This window comes from Barbus barbus (genome assembly GCF_936440315.1).
Source record: "Barbus barbus genome assembly, chromosome: 47".
Lineage (NCBI taxonomy): Eukaryota > Metazoa > Chordata > Actinopteri > Cypriniformes > Cyprinidae > Barbus > Barbus barbus.
In genome coordinates, this window is record NC_136725.1 from 10,768,513 (window position 1) to 10,787,932 (window position 19,420).

The 19,420-nt window shown below is 38.1% G+C and overlaps 1 protein-coding gene across 1 annotated transcript in view; it reads left to right on the forward strand.

Annotated features, from left to right (window-relative positions):
• The first annotated feature begins 276 nt into the window (after positions 1-276).
• dchs1b (dachsous cadherin-related 1b) overlaps positions 277-19,420 on the forward strand; it is a 107,770-nt gene continuing 88,626 nt past the window's right edge. The window contains exons 1-2 of the mRNA XM_079411276.1: positions 277-414; positions 12,433-14,256. Of these exons, the coding sequence (XP_079267402.1) occupies positions 12,454-14,256 (1,803 nt within the window). The 5' untranslated portion in view covers positions 277-414; positions 12,433-12,453. The remainder of the gene's footprint in view (positions 415-12,432; positions 14,257-19,420) is intronic.

Genomic DNA, 19,420 nt, shown 5'->3' on the forward strand with positions numbered 1-19,420 from the left:
GAATATATTAGCAACCCAAATTAGGAGAGGCCGGGCCTGATGTGGGTGTCGGATTTCACTCGCGGAGGTGCAGTGTTTCCACAGAGCGTCCAGTCCATGCAGCATTGGATGCTGAGGTGACCGTTATCCGGAGGTGCGCGTTACTATTAAGACATATTCTGATCCCGTTTGGTGAATGGAATAGTGAATGCAGACCCGCTCACACCTGAGCGCTAGGCTACTATTTGCCGGTGGGAAGCAAGGAGTATCTGCATGAGAATTCTATTTCTTTCCCATGGATTTAATGCCGATGTATTAATCTTAAACAAAAACGATCCGTTTGCGGCTGGGAACGGGCTGGACACATCTGCATACAAATTGGATTTGAGTGAAACAACGGATGCTCAGACAGTCGCGGAGCTCGTTCAGATGAATGTAAGAATCAATGTCGTTATCCTATCATTCTCTATGAGTCAAGACAGTCTGCTTAACAAATTCTGACACCTTTAGCGTTTGCTCAAGGGAAAACGCGGCAGTGCTGTATGATTTTAGCGACATGTGGGTTATTGATCGATTTACTCCCATTCACATTTGTATAAGCAAAACCAAGCGCTTCTTTGTATATGCAGGAGTGGACGCGCAGTTTCATTCATTCTCTTAGGTTTTATGCCCTTATGAAGTGACTAGCCCGTGCTCGTCCGCGTATTTCATGCCAGCTGGTTGAAGCATGCCTCTGTGGATGCGTAAAATTTACTAAACGCAACGTTTTCTTAATGGACCTAGGCTACACGTAATTCAAGATATCGCATCTAGAAACTATTTAAGAATCTAAACCGAATCAGTAAAATTATCTAGACCTTAATTTTTAGTTAGGCTAAATAACGTGCTGTGAATTCATTCTCTTCAGGTGTAGCCTATTGGTACCTGTTAAGAGTTAAAGTAAAAATACAATTTAGTAACACATGAACAGACAACTCAAACTTCACATCTGCACAAGTAGGTCTATATAGGCCAAATTTTACTGATTGGTGATCGCCTCCACAAGAAACACAAAACAGAAATAGCTTTTGCCAGAGAAAGTAGTGGAGCACTTTTCGTCAGGAACGGTAGCTACATCAGCAAAACTATAATTAGGCTATTTCTCAATTTAATATGCATTAACACATTGCACATAGACTATAGGCTATTACTAATTAACTAACTAATAAAATTTAAGAGTTGAATTCGCGCGACACTTACTTAAAAGGATTGAGCTCCATATAAAATTCATATTCAAAATCCTTGCAAATAGCTATAGTTGATTTTGAAAGTCACTCACATTTATTTATTTTTTTAAACCTGACAGGTGATATTTTGTAAAATATGTTTTCTTATTAAACCGTGGGTCCACTAGCCTATCGTTCCCAACGTTCACCCCATCAGTATACATATCAGGTCCTGGATCCTAGAGAGTCACATCTTCCCATAAGGAGGAGTGGAGATGCTACTAAACTGAACCGTTCTCAGTAAATGGACGAGTGGAGATCGGTTTCTTCTTGATCGGCGATGCGTGCGTTCTCCCGAAAACAGACTCCCATTTTTTAACAAGAGACATATGTTTGAGTTTTTGTAGGATTACCATTTTTTTTTTGCTCGAGCTCTTTCATCGGTGACTGCGGCTACCAGACGCTTATATAGTCTATGTGCCTGCACGCAACGTGTAACTGCATGCGCCTCACTGCATCACGGCATGCCTATTATTTAGGCCCCTCTTTCAAACTACACAGGCTGTAATTAAGTATCATGAGCGTGCAGTTAAAAGAGAAGAGAGCAGTTTACTCACTCATGTGTGAAAGGCATGCAACGGTGGAAGTGACAGAAGTGGGATTGAGGGGTTGTGCGCACTTCACAAGTAGGCTACATCGAAGTGGATGCTATGACTGCAGATGTTTATTTTATGACAGCATTACACACTGTACGTGAACGCATGGACAACAACCCTGGCTTGATAGTAGTTAACTTACTATCAAGAACTCTATAATATATTATGGGACTCCAGATCCACTGTTCTGTGGTGATTGATTCAAGACTGCACTGCTTTGAGTCCATTTCCCTTAAAATCGACTTAAAAACGCAGCAATGTAAATCTTCTTTGTTAGTTAGTTCCAGTCTTTTTTTTAATTTGATTGGTCAAGCAGCGTTCCAAGACCAGTGATGAGTGATGAGACAGAATATTTTCAATGTTTGAATCATTTTCTGTGTTTGTGTGTTCCAGTCTGTATTATGTAGGCTATCTGCATTAGTGGTGGAGATTTTTCAGTGACCCTTTCTGGAGGTTATATCGTTAGACCTGTAGGTGGCAGCAAGCGGTTTTAATGAGTTTATCAATCATTCACTGAACCGATTTGTTAAAAACACAGATTCTTTTGGCAACCAAAATGTGCTGTGTGTTGCTTTGAAATGAACATCAGTAAATCCTGCTTTTGCGTAGCAGAAATAAACAAAATAACTGGAAATACTAAAATGCTTAACTTAAATATTATTGATTAAAAATGTTCTATTCTATCGAATGAAAGTTCAAAGCCACACAATTTTCATGGTTCGTCTGTGTGTAGGATTTAACGGACACACGGGCTCTGTCGAAGCATTCTTCATTGCAGTCTATTATGGCAGACAACTGTACCATGGATTTTAATGGAGCAAAAATCAATGTCCATTAGACATGATCAAAGACTATAGAAATACAAAAATGGTTCACTCCTATATTTATGAATGGGAGAAACTGAAACGCACAATATGGCAGATAGTGTTGTAGTCAAGACCACCTAAACCGAGACCAAGTCGAGACCGAGACCAGAGTGCGTTGAGACCCAAGACAAGACCAAGACTTTAAGGGTTTGAGACCAAGACAAGACCAAGGCAAGACGAGACCGAGTCGAGACCAAGACCAACCAGCCCTCCTCAAATTCATTTGAAAGATCCACATTTACTGTGAAATGTCTTGAAAAAAATAATAAAGTCATTGCAGGGGTGAATTTTATTAGTTATTATTTTATAGGAATTTTCCTTTTAAATTGGCAAATAAATATATTTACAAGCTAAAAACAACTTAACCATCTTTATTCAACACTTATTTTCTATGTTTTATCATAAAGACTGACATATTACTATTTTGGTGTAAGCGAAACATTCAACATTTAAAATGCAGAAAATTGTAAATACCCAAGATATACACCGGGTGTCAAATGTTTAGAATAATTACGATTTTTTTTTTGTGTTTTTTAATGTTTCTTCTGCTCACCAAAACAGCATTTATTTGATCAAAAATACAGTAAGACATTAATTAAAAATAAAACAACAATTTTATTACACTTAATAATTCAAAATTATTCAGTAATAATAATTAAATAATTAATAATAATTGAGCTCTACATCAGCATATTAGAATGATTTCTGAAGGATTGTGTGACTGGAGTTATGATGCTGAAACTTCAGCTTTGATAACAGCAATAAATTACATTTTAAAATTTATTAAAAGAGAAACCATTGATTTAAATTGTAATAAATAATGTGTCACAATAATACAGTTTTTACTGTATTTCTGATCAAATAAATGCAGCCAGCAAGTGAGCAAGAGACTCCTTTCAGAAACATGAAAAATAGTTAATTACTAGTTTCCCCCAATTGTTTTGCATTATTGTCATTTATGTCAAATTGTTATATAATTAAATTAAGTAACAGCTAAATTAATGTTTGCACTGCAGGGTGGCACAGAGGTTGCATCTAAATTGGTACAATTACAACTGCATTTATTCAACCGATTCTTGCAAAGCAGCTGATATGTTCCGATATGGCTTTCTTTGAAACCATTTTCATTGCAGAAATAAAAGTTGTGTTTAAAATTCTGTCTAAAATTTAAGTAACTTAATATTACTTCTTGTTTATTGAACGCTTGTATAAATATAACATTTGCAATCGTGCACATATTTATGAAAACTGCTCTCTTTCTTTTGTATTGCTTAATTATATCACATAATATAAAAATGATCACATACAAGCACAACAGTAGCCTAACAAAAGAAATCAGTATAGAAATATGTTATTTAGGCTATTTCATTTGTAAGATTTACATCCAATCTCATGATGTTCACAAAGACAATGCTCTTGCAATTTAGTGATATCCACACAGTTGTGGTCTTGACCAGTCTTGAAGTAAAATCCCGAGTCCTCTTAGTCTGAGACCAAGACAAGACCGAGTCCAAATGCAGTCGAGACCGAGACAAGACCAAGACCTTCAAAAAATGGTCTTAAGACCGGTTTCGAGTACTACAACACTAATGGCAGAATAGTCTGGTCTTCTAATTGAAAGAGCCAATTGCTGAATGGTAAAGTCATTGTGTCACTGCAGCAGCTGTTAGAAGCTACGGTTCCCATAGAAACCTGAGGCTAGAGCAGCCGGTGCGCATTCGCAGTCTACCAAGCAATCTTCCAATGCATGTACATTGGCTGGTCTAGCCTGAAAAATAATCTTTTTAAACACTAAGAAGCAACATTCATGGGGCAGTTCATTTCAGATTTTGTTGCTGATTTGAAATATGCATTTTAATTTAATTGCAAAGTTTTTGAGATTTCAGGATTTCCCCATTCAAGACTTGGTCTTGTTTGAGCTGCCTGGAGGTGTTGCAAATATGACTGCCGAGTGAACAGACTTTCCTTGAAAGGGACTTTGATATTAGGCTATGTTCTAAAGCATCATTGTTGGTCCCACTCAAATGCCATGCTTTCAGGAGAGCTATTTGCATTGGAAGTAACATCTGCTCATTGGACATTGGCCTGTCAATCACTGTATTTGTTTTGTGTGATGATTAGACAATCTTTCGAATGGGTGGAGGCTTGCAACAATCTGTGATCCAAATGACTGACAGCGCTTGTAATTAAAAACATCGCTTTACAGGGAGCCCTTCTTCGATAGTCAGTGGACTCGTTGCGTATTTCATTTGACATTTATAAGCGTATTTATTACACAGTGCTATTTGGTAATATTTAAAAGTACAGCTATGAGCTTTGTCGATTCATATTTGTTCAGTAGCTGTTTTTAGGGGCAACATTGCAGACAGACACATATTTTAGTACATATTTTGGTTGAGGTGACATCAATCTGATTTCCCTCTCTTGAAAGTTATAGGCTAACATTGACTGAAAAAAAAACGATGTACATCTCATCTGTATTCAAGAACTGATCTAGTCTGTTGCTTTAATATCCTAATATAATAATTTATCTGCACCAAATGAAGTACAAATGTGATCTTGGCTGCTCTGGAACCTCTTTTCCTGCATCTGATCATAGCTGATGTCAGAAGCGCAGGGCACATGTGCAGCCTCAGCATGAGACGCACGTTATAAGGCAGTAAAAGAAAGACTTTCCCAGTGAGGGGGAGTCTGTTCATACTGTTGCCCATCAACACTTGGAAAGTGATCAGAGGCAACACGAGGGGGGAAGAGGAGCTGTTTGATTTAATTAGAATAAGCCAAGAGAATAGGGTGTGTGTTTCAGTAGGAGGGGGATTTGAAACCACTCTCCCACACATTGCTTGAGGATCATTACTGCAGCTTATGTACTTAGTATTTCATTTAATGATTGCTATTTAATATGAATGTGTATTTGCCAGCCTTTTTTGCAGACATTGAAAGTCTAAGTTTAGAAGTAAGTTCTGATCTCTTTGTCGGTCCAGGGGAAACCACGATTAATCTGTTTCCTGCAAACAGTCGGGAAGGAGAGAAATAGCCCTTTTGCTGAGTGATTTCCCTGTCTATATGTGCGATCTCAAGAGTGTATATCCATTTCTCTTTCCTTATGCTCTTAATTGAAGCCTTATAATCATATCAGAATTGTTCATTGGAGGAAACAGATTGAGCTTGCCATATCTAACAAAAAAAAAACATTTATTTTCTGAAGTTATGCTTGGATGTGCCACAGGCCGATTCTTATTCCTCCCTTGCTTTGAATGGATGATAGATATTCAACCCAGGCGTGTTGGAAATTTGTGCATCTACCTATAATTTTGCAACTCCAAAAATGAACCTTTACAATACAATTCACTGTAGTTTTCAATTGAAATTAACACTGAAGGCAGTACAATGGCAACAACTTTTTAAAAAAAGAAGACATTTTACACACATTTTTATTATGGGGCAGATAATTGATAAATAAAGACTATTTTTGTACAGTTCCTTGCTCAATATATAAAAAAAGTTAGTTTAGGCTGTATTTTGAAAGAATTTTCATTCAGAAATAATTGCAAGTAAATAACTATAAAGAAATGGGAAGTAACATTGAATTAAACATGGAATTTCATAAAATTGTTAAAAATGGGATTTTCTTGTAAAATGTACTCCAGTAATTTTTGTTTTGCAATATATATATATATATATATATATATATATATATATATATATATATTTTTATTTATTTTTTTTTTTCACAGTGTAGTTTAGCACATGGTTTGCGATCTAATACATTTTGATGTTTGCATCACATAACCAGTTCCATTTGTTTGGCTTTTCTGATCTAGTAAACTTGCTTGGTAGCTCACCTAATAAAGCAGATGTAGAGGACTCAGTAAAAGTTCAAAAACTAAATTGTATTTGCTTTCAGTAAGGTTTAGGGTTGGGTTCATTATTTTCAAGTATGATAGAGCATTAACCTTATTATCATACACTGAACATTTCATTTTTAAACTGCCACAATATGCTGATAACAACCAACTTAAAAACAAATGTAGCCAGACTCACAGATTCCTCTGTTTTTGATAAAACTGTACATGCTTTTAATGCCACTCACTGAACATTGCTCTTGAAATGTCGTGAAATGTACAACTTAAGAAATGTGATATAATTTTGCATAAATGTCGCCACAGGCACATAATTCCAATGAGCTTGGATTGCAGATATTATAAAAACAAGAATAACATGCAATTCAGACTTCTCTTACAGTCCAAGATAGGTAACAAAAAGTACACTTTGTGTCTGCATAATGGTCTGTTTTTAATTAGCTTACCTAACCGTCTCTATTGTTAGATTTTGGAAACGGCTCCCTGGCACTTTGGTTACAGCCAAACCATTATATCTAAGTGCTCCAGATTGCGGCTTTTCTCCTGGGAAAGATTTCTTTTTTCCATCTATGAAGCTTGTTCTTGCTAAGTCATTTGACCAGGTGGTGATCTACTTCTTTTGAGTGAGGTTACCATATACCTTTCAATGTGCTGTAAGTGTTTACGGAAATGTTACATATTGTCTTTGTTTTGTGTGTGTGTGTGTGTGTGTGTGTTTGTTTTATATTAAACACTAATTAAGCTTAGCTGAATAAGCCAAACCAGGCTAGTGAGATGTATACAGATCACTTAAAAGATTCTGAGTGCTTCACTCTACTTTCACTTTATCTGCTCATTCACTCAGTAATAATATCACTGAATCATTGAGCGCTACATTGAGAATGCTCTGAATGGAGTGTTCAGTGCTTGGGCTGTGTCTAAAAGCTCTTGACGGCATATTTATTCAGAGTAGCAAACTTCAGCATGGTGCTGTGTTTTACCTCTCATGGCCAGTAATTGGCCAATAGTCGTTCTCAAGCATCAGCACTGTCAAATGGACTGGAAACATGCATGCTTGTAGATAAGGTCCGAGTTTGGACAAGTTAGTGTAAAATTCTACTGAGGCACAGTTCCTTTTGCTTAATAGAAAGGTACCACAGCTGATGGTGGGCTGCTTTGGGCGTAGGCCTCTCTGCAATTCTAATGTAGACAAGCATCTGTTTTATACATTTTTGCATTAACTAGCCCATTAACGTCTTAGAAGTAAAAACATTTTGGTAGTTTGTATTGACCACAAAATTTCTCATGAAATTGACACGTCATTAAATCTAGTATTAAAATATTCCACCCAATATTCCAGAATATTTATTCTTTAGAATCTTAGAATCTGAAGCAGTTGTCAGGGACTTCAATGTTTTATCTCAAGCGGTCTTAATACCCAGTTTAGTGTGTATGGTGGGACAGTGTGCTGTAACCTGGGAGACATGGGAACCTGAGAAGTGGCATCTCAGTGTTCAACATTTGTTAAACAGTGCGTCACTGCTTATTAATAATTCAGAGATCTTGTCTCTCTCACTCTCTTTTCCTGTTACATCTCATTCTTCGAGAAAGAGCACGCTGTATACCCGACTCCGATCATAACAGGGAAGACCGCTTTCTTAGAGCAGCACACAGTGTGCTTGGAAGGTAGTGGTGGTAGAAGAGGAGATACCCCTCTCACAATGTAGGGCACTTTTAGTGCCCTAATGGTTTTCAACTGGATTTGCCTCAGCGCTTTTCTGCTTAGAAAAGCAGAAAAGCGCTATATAAATGTAATTAATTATTATTATTATTAAATAATAATATAAATAAAATAAATAATATAATAATTGATGTAGTTGATATATATGATTAATATTTTTTTTATTTATTAAAAAACACTGAAAACTGAGTAAATAAACCTGCATAGCTTTCACCAACTTATGAGGGAACCTGTTTGTCTGGGGTGTCTAGCATGAGAAATGTCTCACCTGAACTTGTGGGGTCACTGCTTTAGCCCAAACCTTGTTATTTCTGGACTTGCCTCTGATTGGAGAAGGCAATTTGGAAGCATTTCTTCCATGCTTTTTTGCCACAGTGACAAACTCCATGTTTCCAGTTACTTTCAGGAAACCTCATATCCTATTAAACCTGTGCCACAGTGAGACCATAAAAACCAAACTAGCGTGTGCTTGTGTGGAGAGAAATGTCCGGAAAGCTATATTACACCAGTTCTTTAGGATTACGTCATTGTTGTCCAAACTGAAGGACAAACTTTTAATTAACTCACCTGATGATGGAGGTTGTTTTTACTCCTGAGATCTTTCCTCATCCCATGTTAGCTGGGGGGTTTATCTTTTTCCTGTGTAATGCACTGGGGCTGGTAAACCTCCCGTGAACCAGTGGCAAATTCTCTTGAAGATATTTAGAGTTGGCATCGGCTTCAACCTTGAACTCACTCTTGATGTCTTAAGCTGTTTTGTTAAAGTGCACTGAGGGTCTTTACACACTGAAGAAATTTGTAGTAATTGCCCTCAGAAGTGTAATCTCGGTCCTTATTCAAACGTGGTACAGATGACAGCTGAAAAGAGTGTGTTGGCTACCATGAGCTTAAAGAGTGAGTCACCGGTAAAGCACGCTGATAAGGGTTTTTATAGGACCTCATTGCTTTAGGGTTTTACAAATGTACTATATGAATGGCTATCTTTGTAGAGAATTGAGCTTTACAAGTCTAGTGTACTTTAATACCTTGATAGGGCACACAGATAGTCTCAGTAAATGGTTTTCAACTGGATTTGCCTCAGGATTTTACATTGGACATTGTACTATTTGAAGATTTTAAGGCTTTGATATGTATAAAATTCAGTTTAAATCTGTTTTTAATTGACAAAATGTTGAACATCTAAGAAGTTCCCAAAAAAATCATTGAAATTTGGACTTTGTGGCAGTATTAAACCATTAACATTTGTACAATGCCAAAGCAATTATTTTACACAAATGCATTTTTTTCTTTAATGGATGCTAAGTGAATTAGTTTTAGATTCAGACAAATGATACTTCTTTGCTCATCTGTCACCTGCTTCCTCAGACTTAGCATAGCTCAACTGTCATAAAAACCAACTAAGCCAGTCTCATATCAGTCACCCGCTTGCCACCTTCACCATTAAACCAACCAACTTCAGCCTCTTGACGACAGCTGGATGGCTAAAAGCAGAAAGCCCAAGGTGGTCTGGCACTGTGGTTGTCTAAATACTGAAAACTGAGTGGGAGTGAATTCCATACCCATTTAGTCTGCGGAAACTGTGGCAACTGCTCATCCGTATTCAGGCATTTCAGAGCCATCATAAGCATGGGTTTTGGTGAAAGATTTTCTCATTCGTCCCTCAAATAGAGTCAAGTTTCTCAAACTGACATATCCTACTCTGTGATGGTTTCTGCCTCATTTTCATAGTTCATCATGAATGCAATCTCTTACTGTTTTAATGTTTCTAACAAAAATAATAAGGCCATCAGCAGTTTGAATATTATGAGGAAGATTCTCAAATCCTCTGTGGTCCAATATGACACTGAGTTCGTCTCTGTGCCTATGCAGAAATGCTGTGTGGCGAATAAGACTGCTGGCCCCCCACAGGTTTTCCTCAGACGCCTCTGTCAATCACTCAGTCTGGCCTCTGTTTATTCTGTGTGATCATGATGGAGAAACCGTCAGTGCCCCCTCGACAACCTCTTTATGCTATGTATTTTAATAAGCCGTTAAATACAGGAATGAGACACATTGTGTGGCAATGCATCGTGGGCCTCCATGACCTCAGAATCTGTTTAAATTGGCTCAAAGTGGCCCCCAAGTGCTTCACAATCTCTGCTGCTTTCATTAGACTCAACATTGGGCTGACCACACTTCACAAAAACACCTATAGGGGGTCTCCTGATCGTAGAACTGCAGGTTTGAGGTTTTAACCCCAGATAGAACAGATTTTTTTGGCTCCTCAATGACCACTTATTTAAAATCAGTTGTTTCGACTCTGCCTGTGTGACTCCAATGAGATTTGTGTTTCAGATCACTCATGCAGTACTGATGATCATTGTGCACTTTGTCCTGGATGTCCTTGGACATGTGATTTGTGTGTTAGTGTGACCCTTTACACATGACAGGCTAAGAACGTATAACATGTTAATGAAGGTCTTAGATAGTTGATTAGGACAGACAGCATGGAGCCCTGCTGGTGAACTGTGTATGTGGGATTAATTATTTGTAAATGTCAACCATTAGAGGCATCAAACCACTCAGAAATGTCCATACACAAGAATATTGGTTTAGGCTGTAGATTTATGTCTGTGTAGTGTTACTATTTGTGATAAAAGTATAATTTTAAAAAAGTATTACATAAACCCGTTGACTCATTGTGGCCACTAGACGGAGCCTGGTTGAACAGCTTTGCAATGAATGAAAACAATCATGTGGTTTCATCTGGTGGGCTTCTTCCTTGTTAAAAAATGACACAAGTCCAGATTCAATATTTATTTTCTTCCTTCAGTGAGTTCCGTGAATCTCACTGGAGAACTCTTAAACAGATCTGACAAGGACAAATTGCGTTTGTAATCCACTTATGTATAGAGGCCACAACGGCCCGCAGTGATGATCTGCCATCATTATGCATTGAGGTTTGGCTAATACAGACTTTACCAACAGCAACTCTAGTCAGTGCAAGTGCAACGACTCCTGAGGTTTGTTGCGATTCCAGCCAAAGTAGTATAATTTCCTAATTGTGCTAGTGCACTTCTTCAGTGGCATATAAAATATCATCCCAAGTCTGACCATCTGTAGCAGATTGCTTCACAGAGGATTCAGCCTTCACACATATGACAAGAGGAGAGATGCTTTCCAAACACATGCTCCAAACGCCTGTCTGGCCTTTTTGTCTGAGTAATATCATTCTCTCTGCTCAGAATTAGTGGCAAGGTTTTACTCTTTAATATGGTTTTAAAAAAGTCTAAAGATCTCTTAACAATCAACTGCTTTTTTGGGTGGTTTTGGTTTGAACTGACTGTAACATTATGTCAACATCCCAACTAAACGTTTGTGTTGGGATTGTAGTGTCAAAAAAGAAGGCCTTATCCTGCCACATGTGGCCCACTCTTCCAAATATGAATGATTCTGTGCCACATGCCATCAATGTTCCGGGCAGCTATTTACAGTCATTCAAGTACAACTGTTTATAATGACATTATTGGTTTATTATTATGTTCCAATAATAGTTTAGTTTTTCAAAATAGGAATAAGAGTAATAATATGCGTTCAAGACTAAATAAAGTTGTTGTGATATTTAGTATTAAATTTTCTTTCCTTTTTATATGTACAAGTGGCTTATCTCTGCTATATTTTCTCTGATGGTACACACTCAATCTGAATATGACAGGAAAGAAAACATATTTTCCATTAGGAAGCAAATGACGATTAATTGCTCTTTTATGTAAAAACGATTCGCAAGAGATGTCTATATTATTATGTCTATATTATTATTATCTTTTGATGTTTTATCCACTACGTTATTAAAGCTGTTGGGACTATCTGAAAGTATCACAGATAAGGCACGTTAGAATAATGGGAAAGATGTGTGGAGTGTCTTTTGAAAAGGCGTAGTGCGTGAACAAGAGCCTGTACAACATGTGAAAGCCGCTTACTTTTTACTGCCCTGACTGGGGGAAGCCTCTCCTTTCTGAAGCAAACGCACCCCTTTTTCATGCATTCCAGCTGTCTGTGAGAGGCAGTGAGGGAATCGTAGATCTGCATTGGTATCTATGTTATAATACTGTGCTCTGCTGTGTTAATGCCATTGTGATAGTCTGTTCTTCTCCTGTTTTGCAGGTGTAAAGAAACCTTGGCAAGATGACTCTGTTTAATGGCTTTGGGAAAAACACATGTGGACAGTTAAGGATGTGGGTATTCTGGAGGCTGAGGATGCTTTTTGTACTTTGCGTAGTATTGGAACTATTAACTGTAATGGTTGGCGGTGAGGGTACACCAGGTATTTTGGAGCTCCAGTTAGATGAGGAGCAACCTGCGGGGACAATAGTAGGCGACATTAGTGCTGGTTTGCTACCTGGAGTTACAGCTTCGCTATACTTCATCTCTGATCATGAAGGCACCGGCATCAGCAGTGATCTCCACATCGATGAAACAACAGGCATCATCAAGACTGCAAGGCGACTGGACCGAGAAGAAAGGGACCATTACAGTTTTATAGCAGTCACTATGACAGGTTTCACAGTCAAGGTCTCCATCACTGTAAATGATATCAACGACCATTCCCCGGCATTCCCCAAGAAGAAAGCCACTTTGAAGATCCCAGAGCAAACAGCGGTGGGAACTAAGTTTTCTCTTGAGCCAGCCACTGATGCGGATAAGGATCAGCTTACCGTACAAGGATATCAGATCAAAGAAGGCAATGTAGGACAAGTGTTCCGCCTCGAGACCAAAAGAGCAGCAAATAAAGTCCTTTACCTTGACTTGGTGGTCAATGGGGTCTTGGACCGAGAGAAGAGATCCTCCTACTCCTTGGTGTTGGAGGCCTTTGATGGTGGATCTCCAAGGAAAACTGGTCAGATGACTCTTGATGTTTTGGTGCAGGATATCAATGACCATGCTCCAACTTTCAACCAGAGTCGCTACAATGCCATTATCTCTGAGAGCCTTCCTCAGGGAAGCAACATCCTGCAAGTTTTCGCGACAGATGCTGATGAAGGAGACAATGGTCTTGTGTTGTATGAGATAAACCGGCGACAGAGTGACCCGGACCGCTACTTCATCATCGACCCTCGCTCTGGAATCATTACACTCAATAAGCTTCTAGACTACGAGGTGAGGAAGGTTCATGAGTTGGTGGTCCAAGCCAGAGATAATGCGAGCCATCCAGAGATCACCAATGCCTTCGTTACAATCCATGTGCGAGACTACAATGATAACCAGCCAACCATGACCATTATCTTTCTCAGTGAAGACGGCTCACCCCAGATCTCAGAAGGTGCTCAGCCAGGCCAATACGTTGCAAGAATCTCTGTCTCGGACCCTGATTACGGCGAGTACTCCAATGTCAACGTGTCTCTTGAAGGAGGAGATGGGAAATTTGCCCTGACCACTAAAGACAGTATCATCTACCTCATCTATGTAGACCAGACTCTGGATCGGGAACAGAGGGATTCTTATGAGCTTCGTGTCATGGCTACTGATTCTGGAACCCCGCCACTTCGTGCAGAGTCCTCATTCACGATTCATGTCACCGATGTCAATGACAATCCGCCTCTCTTTGACCAACAGGCTTACAAGCAGACCATACCAGAAGTGGTCTACCCAGGTAGCTTTGTGCTGCAAGTGACCGCCAGGGACAAAGACCAAGGTCCCAATGGTGATGTCCGCTACAGCATCCTACCAGACAAGAAGACGCATGCCAGTTGGTTCACCATTGACCCCATCACAGGTATCATAACCACTGCAACCAAGCTGGATTATGAGACGGACCCAAAGCCAAGTATCAAAGTAGTGGCCACTGATGGAGGACGACCGCCGTTATCCTCCACTGCTCTGGTAGAAATAGACCTCCAGGATAGTAACGATAATGAGCCAGTGTTTGAAAACAGCTTCTACAATGTTTCAATCAAGGAGAACACGTCAGCAGGGACCTGCTTCATTGAGGTAGGAATGACTATGTTTTCCTTTTATTTGTGTTTCTGTGATTATTTCTCTGATTTTCCATGATTTTTTCAAGTTTTGCAGTGCTAAATGCAACTGAAACTTTTACTAGGGCTGGGTATCCATCTCGATTTCCTTATTTCGATTATTGTAAATTATGATTCACAAGCTGAAAATTTGATTCTGATTTGGTTTGATTGTGATTTATTTGGCTATATTTCAGTTATAATGTCCATTTTTGCTTATATATGACTAATGCTGTAAAATATACAGATTGTATATTGATTCTGACTTATAAGAGTCATTATAAGTTATCAATAAGTGTCATTTGTTGGGGCAGTTGGGCAATACTGGTCCCTCTGTATGTTTCTGATTCAATGATTGGTGAAAAAAAAAAGGAAAATCAAGATTCGTACCCAGTGCTACCTTTGGCTAAAGCAGAAGGAACTATTTTACATACCAACTGATATGTCTTGAAACATAATTTAGAAGTATTGCATATATTTGTTTTGGGTCTTTTATATTGCTTGAAAGATTCATGTTTGTGGAGCATTGAAAATTTGTAATTTCACTCACCAAGACAATTTGTAATTATGACACACGATTAGCAGATGTTATCCTGTCATGGAGACTTGCAGAAAGAGTTGCTTGGCAGATGGCAAAATTGTGCTTTGTTGTTCTTTTGAAATGTTGGTTTAAGTCTGTTGCCATGATAATTGTTGCCACCATGTGGCAACAGGGCCAACTGTTTTCTCAAGCTGTTTTTACCCCTGTGGAAAAGAAATGAAAATTAGGGCATGTATTCTTTTTTTCCCTCAATGTTTTCCCCAATAATAAGCGATTCCAGACTTCAAAGGACCTCTGTAATGCCCGTTTCCAACAGAAGCATCTGTTGAAAAATACCCTCCAGAACAAACTTTGTTAGATAAATACTGGAATTCCACATTGTTGCTGGTTCATTTAACGTATATTTGGAAAGAGTCGCTGGTCAGTGTTTGATGGAATTTGGTATGTGGGTTCACAGAGAGTGAAAAAGACAGATAGAGAGACAATAAGAGTGAAAGAAGCTTTGCCACACACATAGAGGGATGAATAAAGTCTGGAATAAAAAGGAAGCTGGAAGTGAACAATAGAGATGGTACAGTGAATCTTAAAAACTAAGGGATATTAGAAAGAATTCTATGAAACCAGAAGATATGAAAGTTTAGCAGAGAGCCATTTAAATTAGGGCACACAGCAGCACAGTTGGTTTTTCGGTACCCTTGCAGTAACTTTCATTCCAGCATATTTTTTTTTTTATCTCACTGGACTAGGTTATTTTTTTGGTATTTTGGCATATGTACCACCAATGGTCACTGCTTCTCATCCACTAGGTGACAGGACTTGGCTTGTCTTACTATTTTCTGCCCTAGACATTGTATACTTAAATCAGTTAATTACTGAAATACTATTTGTCCCATTAACATTTTCATACAACTGGAAACTTTGGAGTGGGCAGTAATTTTGGAACATATTTCAGCACTAAAAATGCACATCTTATTTGTGCACCACATTCCATCTATTTTAACCAGACCCTAAATGGACTAATGCTATAATTCCTTCAGTGCAAACATGTCTCCTTTTTATGTATATTAGGATCATTGTGCCTTGTTAATTTCACACTATTTGCCTGGCATAATTATATTCACACTATTACGGATGTTCTGTTGACCATGGCTGTAGATAATAATCACATAGGCTAATAGAGAAGATCATTATAATGCACACCAAAACAGACAGCATATAGCAATTAATGCATAATTTCTTAGTGAACTTTGATTAATAGTGAAGGGATTTGTGTTTCATTAGTGTTTATATAATAAACTGATGTTACATAATATAAATTTTAGCACACCTCAGAATAAACATGCATTAGTCTATAAGACATTTAAGACGTTGATTAGTAGTCGTGAATGAAAGATTGAATTGATGAATGTATATTTTTAGTAGTTTAAATTTCAACCACTATCCCCCAACACAAACACTCACTGCTAGTCCATTTCCTCCAAAAACATGCCTGTTTAACTTAGCTTATCTATAGAATAGAATGGTGTATTATTTACATACTGCTGAAAGAGAAAACTGCCTTTTATTTATATTTCGGTTTCCTTTCTTTTCCCATGAGTAATTTCTCATTGAAGCAGTCTGCTCTAGTTTTCTGTTCATTGTTCTGACCATCCGACAGATTTCGTGAGTAGGGCGCGCAAACCAAACCCTATTCGGGACGGTCCCTGTTATAGCGTGTTGGAATAAGAATGACCCTTCTGTATGTATTGGACAGAGGTCTCTCCACCCAATGCGTTCATGTTTCAACCTTTGGGCTTTTCCATTAGAACAGTTACACTTGCAATTTTACACTGATCTTAGAACAGATTTTTTTGTTTTTGAAGTGTGAGAAACTGATTCCAAGCCAGTGTACATTGTCCACCCATTACTAAAACCAAAGGTCAGTTCCCTCATGTTCACATCTGATGTCTCTCACTTTGTGATCTGATGCATTTAAAGTGTCTCTTATAGGTGGTCTGGAACATATAAGTTTAATTCAGAACAAACGAGAGAGAAATGGACTTACACCCACTCAGGACAAAATATAGACAAACAAATCTCCCAGTGTCATCAAGAGCATATCATTCTTTCAGTATGTGCCTTGATTACTTTCACATTTGAGAGAATCTATAGTGTTTACGTTCTCTTCTCGGAGGAAGAAAGATCTTTTCCTGAGTCGTGCCTTGGCAGCTCAGGGTTAGGTTGAACTGGACAGCACTTCAGTGCCTAAAACAATTCATTTGTATCATATGGATTTATTGTGTGCTACGTATTTCTTTTTGGCAGGGTAGAGAGTTTATGTTCACAGGTGCAGCTAGTGTTACATTCTCCACATTAAACTGCAGAAAACACTTTTCTTCACCTTTCGGACCAATTGTATGCACTTTTGTGTTGAATGGGATAGACTAATCACATTTAATAAACTGGGCTCTGGAGAACATCTGGACTGATGCTTGTTGAGGAAGCTACCTGGGGAACAGCTTCCTGTAACACAAGACCAGCCCCCTGGTGGGGTCACGTTAAAAAGTGCCCCACCGGAAAAAGGATCCAGACTACCTACACATAGTCTGTGCCATTCGGCAGTAGAGCATATAAACCTTTTTTGTTTTCTGTAAATGGTGATAAATATCTGTGTGAGTTGTTCAAGTGTTTGATAAAACCTCCTTAATATTTATTCTTTTATGCCAAATAAACCCCTTTCTATTAAAACAAAACAATTAGTAAAATCACTAAACAAACACATCACCAGTTTTATAAATGTTCTTAATCTCAAATGCGGGTTGAAATCTCGGTCCTGTCGACGTGGGGTGCCAGTATGCCTCATTTGTTTGAATTCTCTCCCCATATGGCGTGAGGCATCAGCCTTTTCTTCATTTCCTCTACTCAGTTTTTCCAGAATTGCATTGTATTATCCAGTTTGGTTCCCTTCACCCTCTTTGTCGTGAAATGCTTACATTATCCTTAAAATGCTTACACTATCCATTTTTTTTGTATCGGTTTATATTACACATTTTAGTGTGCATCCTCATTTCTCCCGTTTTATATTTAATTACCTTATTTGCCGTCGTCTACAGAATTACAAAACGAATAATTTAATAATTAAATGTAGGCATAATTTTTAACAAATTCAAAAATTAATATAAATTTTTCACACTTTATAGGCATTTCCGTTTATGGATTTCTTCATTACATTTACCTGGTGCTTTTATCCAAACTGACTTACAAAAGAGGAACAAAAGCAATTCGTCAAGAGCCAACAATATTTGTAATATACAATGCTAGGTTTATTAGATAACTATATTAAGAAGCAAGCTAAAGATAATAAAAATAAGAAAATGTATTTATTTATTTACTTATTTTGGGTGTGTGTGCATGTTGCATAAGTGCATATTTCATTTAAAACCAATTTTTAGTGTTTCATTTTTCATGGATCTAAACAAAATGGTGTAGAGTTTAGAGGTCATTTCTAAAAAAAATTGAATTAAGTATTCCAGAGAGCCCTTCACTCCTGATTTCCAATCTTCTCATGCCTCTATCTTCAATTCTGTTTGATTTCCTCATTCTTTTATTTCTCTCTGTATTTTTCACACACATTTTTTGCATTTCCTACTACTCTTGTGGCTGTTCGACCTTCGCTCATTTGCAAGCCTGATCTCCACTGCTGTTGTCTCAGGGTAAAGCAGAGCAGCTGTGGCTGTATCTGGTGACATAGTGTTGAGACTGGCAAGCTCAAAGGTTTCAGGGGCAGTGGTGCTGTTTAAGATCAGCAAATTGAATTTCATGATGTGTTGAGATGACTATTGCCATGTATGAATCCTTAGGGTCCAGAATGTTGCTGTTGGAGAGTTGCTTCACGGGACAGCAGGTGGTTGATGGCTTTAGAGGTGATGATTCCTTTGTATGGTGAGGTCAGCATTTTGGATAATTTTCCCAGAGTGTCATATATGATATAATAAGAGATAAAGATGAAAAACAGCGATGGCCAATCATGATTATAGGTTAGTAGAAGCCACCTGGGCTTTTTCTGGAGATGGTAAGATACGATCCGGAATATTGTCATGAGATATTACATTATAATCGAGAAATCCAGCTTTAGTCAAGACATAAAGCTGTCGTCTGAGAGAACAAACAAACACAGCAGTAACAGGATGCACAAGTTTGCTTATCATCTCAACAATGTAAATCTGCAAACACTTGTATTTTTCCATTGCTCGTTTGTCTCCTCAGTATTACAATAGTTCCTGTGACAAAATCTGAAATGTAGACAACCGCAATTTTCCACTGTTGTGTCTTAGTTTTGTTATGTCTCACATGTTTAATTCTTTGTGGTCAAAAGGAGATTTCAGAGCAGCCATTCTCAAAGCATCAGGGGCGCCTAGAGCATATCAGATGAGGCGAATGATGATATTTCGCCAAGTAAGTATAATTAAATACCATTTAAAACTTGAATAGAAGCAAACTTTAATCCTAATGATGTTTCTCAGTTTAGTAGGCTATAACTCTGACTCTGTGGACATGGTTTAGCATGAAAGAATACAGGTTTGGTTGCCTTAAAGGGATAGTTCACCCAAAAATGATGTCA